The sequence below is a fragment of the Anas acuta genome, chromosome 3, assembly GCF_963932015.1.
Source record: "Anas acuta chromosome 3, bAnaAcu1.1, whole genome shotgun sequence".
Taxonomy (NCBI): domain Eukaryota; kingdom Metazoa; phylum Chordata; class Aves; order Anseriformes; family Anatidae; genus Anas; species Anas acuta.
The window spans coordinates 7692975-7705368 of NC_088981.1; the positions used below are offsets into that span (position 1 = coordinate 7692975).

At 42.8% G+C, this 12394-nt stretch overlaps 1 protein-coding gene across 5 annotated transcripts in view; it reads right to left on the reverse strand.

Moving 5' to 3' along the window:
* Window positions 1-12394, reverse strand: part of MAP4K3 (mitogen-activated protein kinase kinase kinase kinase 3) — an 80095-nt gene that overhangs the window by 60960 nt on the left and 6741 nt on the right. For all 5 annotated transcript variants that reach the window (XM_068675534.1, XM_068675532.1, XM_068675531.1 and 2 more), the window contains exons 2-3: window positions 9239-9296; window positions 6075-6165 (exon numbers count right to left, since the gene is read on the reverse strand). In XM_068675534.1, coding sequence (XP_068531635.1) covers window positions 6075-6165; window positions 9239-9296 — 149 coding nt within the window. The remainder of the gene's footprint in view (window positions 1-6074; window positions 6166-9238; window positions 9297-12394) is intronic.

Consider the following 12394-nt stretch of genomic DNA (forward strand, 5'->3'; position numbering starts at 1 on the left):
GCAGACTGGGACAAAGGGAAGACTGGTGACTGTTCTGCAGCTTGCTGTGATGCCTGGTCTGGGGTTCGTTGCATTTATGAGGCTTTGTGAGAAGAGCTAAGACACTCCAGTGAGAAATGCCAATGTTCATGGAAGTGCTTTGCAGGGCAATGGTGTAAATGCTGAGCTTAACCCTTGGGCTGCAAGTTGCTAAGATTTCTCACCAGTAAGGCAACAGCAATAACAGCTGCTGTTCCGAGGAAGAACTGTCTTTTTGGGATCTCCTCCTTCCCTAAGTCTAGCCTCCACAGGATCCTCAAAGCAAAGTGGCTGCTTCCACTAGCAGTGGGAAAAAGTGTTGTTCTGGTGTTATACAAGAAATCACGGTTACACCATACATTTGCAGAGAGGTTCATTAAAGCACTACTACTTTGAAATTTCACTGAAATAAATGATCAACATCAGACACAGAAGCCAAACCAGTACTTCTGCAATACATCCGGATTAGCAATGGCAGCAGGGGAGCAAGAGTGAAAAAGAAACCTTGAAGAAGAGGGAGGTATTTGCAAGCCCCTTGTTTGTTCCCCACAGCGGTACAGGACTCCAATGGGGATACGATGGGAAGCACTGGGCTCATGAAAGCCACGTAGCCACGTGGCTACATCCTGTTTTGATGCTGGCATCGAAGTGGAGAACAGCTAGGCCAGTCCTAGAAGCTCTGGGACAGCACCAAAGCTCCCACACACTAGGAAACGTGAAAGGTAAGTGCTGTGAATTCACACCTTCACTCACTGAGCACTAGCTTCCCTACGTGGAAAAGCTCTACTATAAAATGACAAGACTAAGAGCATCAAGAGACTGCATTTCTAACTCACTATCAAGAGTTTTATTACAGTGCCTAAGTGCTGTGACAGGTGAAGATCCCAATAAATCAACAGTAACAGCATACGCAGTTGTCTGGGTCTGCAGAGCACACAGCAAGCACAGCAAACAAACCACCAAGAGCACCAACAGTACCACTCGGTATCTGCAACCTCACACCGAGGCTCACAGCAAGGCAGAAATTGGGCTGCCTGGGAAACCCACGTGTAAGCAGAAGAAAAACCTGGGGAGCAACGTGCAAAAGAGTGCTAAGTACAGGATGAAGGTGTTTTTCTATTGTTCTTAGCACTGGAAGTTATTTGGAAAACAAAAAGTCAGACAATGAGAGGCCTCTACCACTGCCATTCGATTGCCCAAACGAGAAGCACTAAGTACACCACCTGCCAAAGGAAGGGGAGGGGACCAAGCAGGCACATAAGAGTGCCAAAATATAAATTGTATGTGCCAACATTATACTCTAGGTCTACCAAGGTACATCTTGATATTCTCTAACCAGAGGAAAACTCCCCTTTCCTCCCGCCTACACAGAAGCATCCCCAATCTGAATACAGTGCAATGAGAAGAGGTATTGGCTCAATCTCAAAACTTCCATTGAAGTGGAATGTAACAATTAGGTTTGTTTACAGCCCATTTTCACGTGAAGTCTCAAAAACCACCATGAACAGCTTCTTATTCGTAATCCTAAGCAATGTGTTCCCACTACGACTGGTTAGAGAGCAGCTGGTGAGACAGCTGGACGCATGTGTCAGTGCCTCCACAGAGCAAACAACCTCACCTCCAGGAACAAGCCTGAGTGGAACAGTTACTGCATTCTCGTCAGAAGGTCGAGTGTTAGCAAAACAACTCAAGGTAACTTCAGCAGCACGACAGAGCCCAAGCCCTCCCTTCTTCCATTCCTCAATTACTTCTTTCTTGTAAACGTGCCTTCGTGAAAGGTTTATAACAATGACTTTTGTATTTGTGGAGCATGCAAGACTCACGTCTCACATCAAGGAGAACGTCAGCACAGCTTCCTTCCCAGCACTGCAGAAAGGTACAAAGAGGCATGCTGTGCAGCAGAGGTCATCTTAATGTACAAAAAGGTGCTCTCTTACCAAACACAGGCAGGCTTTGAGGTTGGCAAGGCTGAGGAGGTATGACCGGAGGGTGAGACACACCTGGTCCCCACCACACAGCTTTTGGAACACGTACCATCCACTCAAAAAGCTTCATCGCCTTAACACAGAGCTTCCAAATCCTCTCCCCTCAAGAGGTCACGATCCCCCCCCCCCGCCAACTTTACCACCTAATAAACTGTAAACTGCTGTCAGACTACAAACTCCACAAATTCTCTAATCCTTAACGTGACTTCAAGGTATGCACCGGTATTAAGACTTGCTCATGCACAACGTAAGGCCCAAATGCAAGTAACACACCACCTCAATTAACCTTCAAATTAACCTTGAGGAGTCAAAACTGAAGCGCAGACACTCCCAGAGAAAGCTCGGAGAACCAAGTCCCTACATGTACATGCCCTCCATCTGCACGCACACCGCACCAACTCGTACATAATGCAGCTCACAGACCAGCTCTGAATTAAATAAAATGAAAAAAAAAAAGCATTCAGGCTGCCAAGACAAGCACCCTCCAAGGTATGGGATGCCAGAACAGCATGGCTTGTTGATTTTATAATCAGACTTTGCTCCCTGCGTGCACATGGGAACACAATGAGCACACAACTGCACGCTCTTGCTGGTACGACCCCCTGCCTCAATCAGCGTCCAGCTCAGATGAGATTCTCCTAAGGAGCTAATCAATGGTTGCCTTTCCTCTTCATTCACTTGCTTTCAATGCATTTCTTTTTAACTTGATTGTGAAGATCCATTTTTCTCTTGGAAATTGCCTTCGTGCATCACGGCAAATGATTTTTGTGAAGGACAAGCAGGACGAGGTTCTCCACTGCAGCCCTTTGAAGGGACTGGGAAATGAAAACTCAAAATACAAACCCTCCTGACTCAAATGACACCTGGGAGCGTGCAACGCTTTTTCCCTCATGGAACAAAAAAGCTAAAAAGATAATGAGGCTGAGAATGATGCAATTAATCCCTACCAGTGATAACACAATGATTTCAGGGAGCATCCAGGGCCAGCCAGGGCACTGAACACAAGAAGCAGCGATGAACTCCTCAAGACACCATCAGTCTGCCTTCAGCACGCGACATCTCCTGCTGTGAGGTCTGTAGGCAGGGCTTTCTCTCCTCCCCAGAACCTCTCTGTTTCAACATCCTGCCCCAGTTCACCCCACAGCACAACAGGGAGCGGCTGAGCAAGCCAGGTAACACGTGCTCAGCTCTCCAGTACTACTGCAAACGTGCACCAAACTGCTGGCTACAACAAAAACGCTCACTGGGATTTCCCAAGCCCTAACAGACCTGAAAAGAAGGTAAAAGAAATGCTGTATTTCAGAAGATGATTTGGCCAAAACTGAAAGGATTTTTAAACAGGAAAGGCGCGCTCCAAATACAAAAGCCAACTTGTCAAATATTCCTGCTTCAAAGATGGTAATTTTTTGTTGGAAGGCTTTCATGCACCCAGACTTCTCATATGGAAACACCTGCATCTTCTCACCTTCAATCTCTAAAGCGCTTGGCCAAAATTGCTCAGAAGTTTTTGGCTGCAGCAGGTAACCATCATGGAAAATTTCAGCTAGAGTTGCTGAAGTCTAGTAAAGGCATGAATAACTCAAGCTGGCAACCTTCACAACATGCAGAGCTATCACGTCCAATATAGCCTGCCCCCAAGCAGACAGAAAGCATGCAAATACCTGAAAGCAATGAGAAGCCTCTGCATTACAGATCAGTACAACTTTTCAGAGCCTTTTAAAAGCTTTTTATTACAAGGCTTGTTACAACTGTCAGATGACACCAAGTTAGGCACAAGTCCTACACTTAGGGCACAACAGCCCCATACAGTGCTACAGGCTGGGGGCAGAGAGGCTGGAAAGCTGCCTGGTAGAAAGGGACCTGGGAGTACTGGTCGATAAGTGGCTGAATATGAACCAGCAGTGTGCTCAGGTCACCAAAAAGGCCAACAGCATCCTGGGTTGGATCAGAAATAGGGTGGCCAGCAAGACCAGCAAGGTGACTGTCCCCCTGTACTTGGCTCTGGTGAGGCCGCACCTCGAGTGCTGTGTTCAGTTTTGGGCCCCTCGCTACAAGGGCATCAAGGTGCTGGAAAAGGTCCAGAGAAGGGCGACAAAGCTGGTGAAGGGTCTAGAGAACAAGTCTTACAAGGCGCAGGTGAGGGAGCTGGGGGTGTTTAGCTTGGACAAGAAAAGGCTCAAGGAACACCTGGATGTATTTCACAATTACACAATTCACAATTTAGGGAGGTGATCGTCCCCCTGTACTCGGCTCTGGTGAGGCCGCACCTTGAGTACTGTGTTCAGTTTTGGGCCCCTCGCTACAAGAAGGACATCGAGGTGCTTGAGCGGGTCCAAAGAAGGGCGACGAAGCTGGTGAGGGGCCTGGAGAGCAAGTCCTATGAGGAGCGGCTGAAGGAGCTGGGCTTGTTCAGCCTAGAGAAGAGGAGGCTCAGGGGTGACCTTATTGCTCTGTATAAGTACATTAAAGGAGGCTGTAGCGAGGTGGGGGTTGGCCTGTTCTCCCAAGTGCCTGGTGACAGGACGAGGGGGAATGGGCTAAAGTTGCTCCAGGGGAGTTTTAGGTTAGATGTTAGGAAGAATTTCTTTACTGAAAGGGTTGTTAGGCACTGGAACGGGCTGCCCAGGGAGGTGGTGGAGTCACCATCCCTGGAAGTCTTCAAAAGACGTTTAGATGTAGAGCTTAGGGATATGGTTTAGTGGGGACTGTCAGTGTTACGTCAGAGGTTGGACTCGATGATCTTGAGGTCTCTTCCAACCTAGAGATTCTGTGATTCTGTGATTACCTTAAAGGAGGTTGTAGCGAGGTGGGGATCAGGCTCTTCTCCCAAGTACCAAGTGATAAGACAAGGGGAAATGGCCTCAAGTTGCACCAGGGGAGGTTTAGGTTGGGTATTGGGAAAAAATTCTTTACTGAAAGGGTTGTGAGGCACTGGAACAGGCTGGCCAGGGAAGTGGTGGAGTTCCTTGGAGGTCTTCAAGAAAGGTTTAAACCTAGAACTTAGTACTAAAGTCTACCTCTAAACCATGCTACTAAGTTAAAGGTTGGACTAGATGATCTTAGAGGTCTTCTTCAACCTGAATGGTTCTATAAACTATAATTATGACAATATTAGATTCACAAAAACCCAACATTTAAGAAGTCCACTCCTTGAATATCAAACAATTGTTACATCTAGCATAAAACACTTCCCAGAATATACTAAGAAATAATAGCAAGTGTTCTTAGGAGCAAGCTATGAATCTTCTAAGACTTCCTCTATGGATCATGAGTTTATTGTACTTGTAACAAGTTCACATAACAACTTCCAAAAGGAATTACACAAAGGACTATTAAAAGAGAACAATCGTATATTCCACATTAATAAATAACCTAAACAAGTATGCAGCTCAAGAAAGAAAAGCAAAGATAAAAACTAAAATATCAATTGTGTTTAGATTTCAAAACAAATCCAGAACACAAGCACCAAAGGGCTTTTTAAAGGCTGCACAGTTCACATTTCTAGGTACCTCGGAGTGGGCCTGTCCTTAAAACTTAACATAGGACCAGTAAGCACAGGAAAGAAAAAAATGAAAAGAAACAACAATTCTTTGCTTCACTTCCCCATAACATTTAATTTCAAGTCCTCATAGACAATTTTACATGTGAAGGCCAATGAAGTCAAAACACTTCTGAGAACTCTGTATTACGCAATACACTTCCCAAAGTTTTGCAAATTTGAGACATTTCACTGAAACAGATTTAAAAGACATCACATACACATGCTCTTTCTTCATATTTGTCATACTTCTGCTTAATTTTCCACATAACATTCAGTTCAAAGTGTTTAAATTGCAACTTGTTTCCAAGAAAACGTGACTACATTGCCATTAAAACATTATTTATAGACGGCAATTGCAGCAAGCAGAAGAAGTATATGGGAAAAAAAGTATGCAAGTGGATAGTATTTATTTGCTAAGTCACGTTTTACGTTTTTTTTTTTTTAACTTTTACTTAAGTCGCTCTAAGAACCTGTCCCTTTCAAGGCAATATAGAGGCATTCTTAAAGTGAACAAAAGAAACAAACTGTACCTGAGATAGCTGCCAAAATAAGCAACGATGTTTGGATGTTTACAGTCTTTCATCATAATGATTTCCTGCTGCACAACAGCAAAATCTTCTCCTAAAAAGCAGAAGAATGCATATTTTCATTGGCCTGCTCCATACCCGCATCTCAACTAGGCTCTCAGTACATGTTTATAAAATAAGCATTTTGAGTAATTAAAACTAATTGTCGACCAGTTTCACATACTGCAACTGTAAAGCAATAATAATTAGCGAGGCTTTAGCAATAAGTAGTTCTATTCTTACAAAAAGAAGTCTCATTCTAGGACAGTTGGACTTGACATCTGTAGATACCTTTTAAGATATGGGCCACATCTCTTACTAAATTGTATTTCCCTGAGGCCCCACTGTGTCCATCTGCACATGCCCTTACAATATCCCAGGTCCTTAAAACATCACCAAGCAATGTGCTTTTTGGCCACATGTCCAAGACTCATTGGACTCATCACCTTTCCGAACAAAAAAACAACACACTGCTGCGACTTCTCAGTAAACTCCTTGAGCTCATAAGTTTATGGACTGTGCATAAACTATGTCCAGATAAAACACTGCCATAGATGTTTCATTGATCTTGCTATTTGGTACTTGGGTTGTACCTGTCTTTCTCTAACAGGTTCTTATCAGATGTAGACAGAGAGAGACACGTATGACATTGTAAATCCCAACTCTGTTTCCCAGAGATGCTTTTGTTTTAGTGGTGTTACGCACGGATTTCATAGGTAAGTTACAGAAAGCAAAAAGACATCAATATGTAAGACAATGTCAATAACACAAATTTGATAGCCTTCTAATTTTTTTTTTTATTTTTTGTAAGAAACATGTCAAACATTCTTTTGCTGTTCATTGTCTTACACTAGGTCTCCTCTGAAAAGTCTCAAGGCATAGTAAATTACAGCTAGCCTGGTACGTTATTTCTAAAGAAATTCCTTTGAAGTTTGCATGCTTACTACACATATGCAGTACAAAACCAACTAATTCTTGCCAACTTCAAGGAGTTTGTACCCAAAATAAGCCTGAAGGCCTAAAATAATCATTTAACTTCATGAACAGCTTAAACTCTTTAAGCAAATTGCAGAAACTCAAAGAACATCAAAATTCTTTTAGTCTACTGCTGTAGTACACTCCAGCGTAAGTGAAAGGGTTTCTAAACCCGAAGCAAAGCTGTTGTCTAAAAAGCTCAATACAGACAATAAGCTTACATTTATCAGTTCTCACTACCCCAAATCACTTAGCATGGCTGTTAAGTTTCAAATGCAACAAATTCTGAGAGAACCGACCAAACTATTACCTAAGCAAATGTGTTATGTTTTCCCATACATGCCGTATGGGTCATCTAACAATTTGGTACTTCTTAAACACAAATCTAATGTTCACATGAATTTTGTTCACTAAAAGCAAATTTGGTATCACAAGCTGTAAGGTAACTTCACAGTCAGTCATTTGGTATCCATGGTTTATTGCTGATGGTCGCTGTATCCTGGGTTTATCTTTAGCCATACAAACACAAACGAGAAAGTGTTTTCACATAAAACCAGGTATCTCCATGTAACAGGTATCTCCACAGTCACAGGTATTTGTGACTCCTTCAGCGTTTGACCAGTGCTTTCATTTGCTTTCAGAATATTAAAGCAGTATAAGCACCTAAAAATGATTATCCTTCATCTTCACACTGTCCCCAAATGTGCAAAACGTAGGAAGGAAGCCAGTACTACACTTCTGGAACACGGATGCTGCCCACATGAAGCTGTGAGTCAACCCTCTACCACAACCAGAAGTGACAATTACAAAGCGAAACTGAGCTCACCAAGCAAACAGGGCGACTAAAGCTCACTCTGTGCAGCGCTTGGTATCCAAAGGCTGCCAGAATTACTCGATTCAGTTGCAAGATGCCACTCTGTCCCTGTCAGTGTAGCATGAGAGCAAGTTTGCTGAGCTGTGGCGCATCCTCAGACTGTCTGCTGTTCATATCACATACCCTGCGTGATTCAGCTCAGAGCAACAAGTCATTTTACACTTCTGAGAGAGTGAAAGTAGGCAGCTGAGCAAAAACTTGTGTTATTTGAAAGGTTGACGTCCTTTTGGTCTGAACTCTTGCAATTCTTTCTGCACTATGCAAGTTTCCTTCCCTATTTTATCTCTATATTTCCATAGGGAGCCACGGCACGGCTGCTCGTCTCAGCTGGGCTGAGAACCCGCGTTACGCACAGCCACGTACTCCAGCGGTGGGAACTGTCATGAAACATTAAAGTAGCAGAACTTGATGAGATAATCTGAGACCACAACTTTCAGTCTGAGTACAAGATGCGTGATGAATATACACTTCTGGAAGTACACTGTAACATACTGTCCAATCTTGAACTTATTTATTTTTAAATGGGCGTGCATTATACACATACACTTCTAATCGCTTCCAGAATTTAAGAGAAAAATGGAAGAATGCAGTGACATCCTCCCCTTCTTGGCTGCACGGACCTTAAAGATAAAATCAGGTAATACTTCAGATATTCTACCACCCACCCCAGCATTAATCTGTAAATGGAACACCAATAGTTATTTATTGGTTATTATTTTTAATAATAAAATTTTAAGTTATTGATAATAACTATTAATAACTAATAATAATAATAAAATGTTAAGTTATTAATTTACTCAATGCCAAATTGAGTTTACTCAATTTCCAATAATCAAGCTAATGTTCACCTATTATGTCACTCTTCCTTCTTATAATTTCTCCCTCTATGCTTTCCCCAGTGGAATTCTTTTCTGTCTTGCTATCTTCCTTATTTCTTTTGTTCTCTGCAGATTTTTGTACCACTTGGGTCAAAAATATTGTACTTAAGACCAAAAACCCAACTCACCCTGATTTTATTTTTTTATTTTTTAAATCAGCCGTCCTTTAACTATTCTCCAATTACTTTTCCCCCCTCTCCACATTACATTTTTTCTCTCACATCTTGCTCATCACGTTTGTTATTTTTGGAACAGTGTATTTTCTTCCATACTTAGAAAAAAAAAAAGCAGCAATTATCCATTTTTTCAATCAATGAATTAAACTTATTTTGCAAAAATGCATTTTAAGCATGAAAATATTTAGTCTCAGTGGCCTATTATTTCACTTAGGAAACACTTACCTGGTTCTAGTTTTATTACTTTGATTGCTGCTAGCTCACCCGTGTTGACATTTCTAGCCTACAAGGAAAAAAAACAAACAAAACCAGTATTTAGAGAGCAGAACACAGCAATCATTTCTGCACTCTCCACTTGAAATTCTCTGACAATGCGGAGTCAAAGAGCGACTGACATACACAAGGGTCTGAAACAATGAAATCATTTGTTGGGGTTATTTTGAAGCAAAACAGCCTCAGGAGGAGCCAATAAATTAAAACATCTTGTACATTTATGTCGAACGTGAGGTTAGAGTTGTCTTCTAAATACACTATGCGTTTATTCTTATTGGGCTTACAGCATATCATTTGATTAGGTGAGCTTCGTTACTGAGTTGTTATATATGAAACACTTAATTAGAATAATCTATGCCTGTACTTCACGACTGAACCAAACAGTAAAATTCCAAAGATAGCAAGCTCTTCTCCACTGCAAGTTTGTGGGAAGCATTCTTCCAGCAGAACTTCTCATGCTGGATTTCTTATCTCCTGACAAAGCCAACCATCTCACAAACACATTAAGCAGCTAATTGGCACTGAGCTCTGCAGCTATAAACTTTGCAGTGGCACACGCCAGTCCCAATAAGGCAAGTCCTTGTTCATGCTGTTCTTCCATGTTAAATTCCATAACTAGCTGGCCACTGAGCTATTGCTTGAGGAGTAATTATAATATACACAGATCTCAAAGCAGAGCCCTGGGAGCATCACATGCTCTACCCTGCTGAGCCTGTGACAGCTCCTGAGACTCCCACGGGAGCAGTGCAACACTTTCTGCTCTTGTTTTCCTACCTGCGCCTTGATCCTTACTCTCAGCCAGTGGCAGCATCCTGCCCTTTCTGTTAGGGTGCTAAGCAAACAAGCTGGCAAACGGAGCTAGAAAGAATTAAAACAACCTTTCCCTTGGCCACTGAGCTGCTGTGTGTGTGTGCAACTTCAGCAGCAATTACTCAGCAGCTTAATTGCATTCTGTACAGGGCTCTGTCATGCTAAAGCCTGTGTTCTACTGAGTAAACAAGGATGCTGTTTTTTTTCAGAAGCCATTAAGAATCAATATAAATAATGACAATACTGATTTATCTTTTGGAATCGTTGCACTTGACTCCTAATAGAAAAATCAGGGAGCCATCTGTGCTGTGCTTCCATGCTCCCATACCCAGCTATGAGAAGGCAAAGAAGCCATCCCCAGCCCCGAAGCAGCAGCTCCTGAAAGATGCTCCAGAGGAGCTACAGAGGAGCGCTGGTGCCTGGAGCTGTGTGACAGACTGAGGTCAGTCCCATTTTTGCTCCCTGCCCAATCCACTGTCAAATCAACAAAAGCCAGTTCTGCAGAACTGCAGAATTTAATGATGCAGATAGGCACCCAGCTTTTAAGTTGCCAATGATCTCATTTTGAAGTCATTCAGCAACTCAAGGCTTTTACTGAGCCCCCCCCTTCACTATACATTTTAAAAATAGCTTCATAAAACACCAGAAAGAACACAAACAGTGATCTGATCTGCAGTACTGCTTTACAAGGCTGTGAGACTCACCAAACGCTGCAAGGTAGTGACTCTGAACAGCAGCTTGAGAGCTGGCTGATGCGATGGAAAAGAAACAAGACAGAAAACAAAAGGCTCTGAAAAATAGCCAGCGATGGAGTCTGGAAATAAACGCAGCGTGTTCCTATCTTTAGTGGTGTACCCAGGTAGTTCCTTGCACAGCTGACCTCAAACTTCTCCTTGTTCCTTGCCGTGGCCATGCTCTTCTGTACAGCTGGGAGTACAAGCATTCATGAATAATTTGCAGGCAGATGGTTATGAATAGATCCTGAGATCAGTGGAATCCTATAAAAGGCAGAGAGCAGCCCGAACTTCATAGATTATAGAAAGAACAGAGCTAAAAAATAGCATCTGCCTGACGGCCCTTCCTGTAAGCCATTACTTGCCCGCCCCACAGACGGCAGCGGTGTCTCCAATCATCGCTTTGTGGTGGAACAAAGATGCTACAGACACTAGGAATAGCAAGGATACGAGTTCCCTCTCATCTGTAACAGAGAATGAAGGCAATGCGAGACAGAAAGCAGCAACACTGAAGCACAAGCTACGATTTTTTTGTACTCCTTAGTTCTTTTCCCAACCACATTCTTTTCATAGCAAGAAACAAACAGAAACAAGATGATCATGAATCGAAGGGCAGATTTTTTTTTAACCTCCACAGTTAACAAGAAGGATTACTTAAGCTTTAAAGAAGACATAAAATCATCTGTGGGCCTCGCTAATACTAGAAGACATTTTGGGGCAGCTTGTGCTAGAAAGATCAATCAATTAGACACAACTATAGTGGACACCAATGATGAGATCCTGTAGTTATGCATCCTGCATTCAGCTGGGATGTGCAAGCCAAGCAGGAAACCCATTTCGGAGGCTTCAGGGATGTTGCTAGTCCAACAGAAAAAACAAGCTGTTTGGTAAATTCCATCCCCCATCCCATGCTACGTTCAGCTGTCAGGAATTTCTTTCTCTGACTACGGCTCCACAGGTCACTATGCTCTGCACAACGTCATGGCACTCAAGCCAGAAGTTGGGTAGGAGCTAATGAACATTTTGGAGCAAACGTGACCAAATAAAACATAAGAGCATACTTGTCATTAGTCACCATGTGGTGGGGATGCCAGAAAGCTATCGATAGTAGAGATGGCTTTACAGATATATCCATAGCAGGATGTGCATAATGCCAGAATAAATTGTGAGCAACGGGCAGCCTCGCCAAACCTGCACTCTCCACACCCTGCAGCTTATACCATCCCCTCCTGTTGCAAAGGTTTTTCTTCTTTTGAGAACAAGACATAAAACTGTTCAAAATTGTGAGCAGGAAAGAATAAATGCTGAGTCTTTTCAGCTTCAGATTTCCTCCTTTCTCTATCACCAGCAGTAATGGGACTCTTTGGTAAGCCAGCTGCTCTCTCAGCCAATATCCTCCTGGGCTCATGAAAACCAGAAAGGAGGAACAAAATCTGATTTATTGTCACCAACATCCTCAGAAAGGGCTGACTACCAGCTGCTTAAGGGCACGAATCTCTCCCTGAGACAATATGAATTGAAATCAACAATCTGAATGAGTTATCAGCTGGTATCCGACTCCATT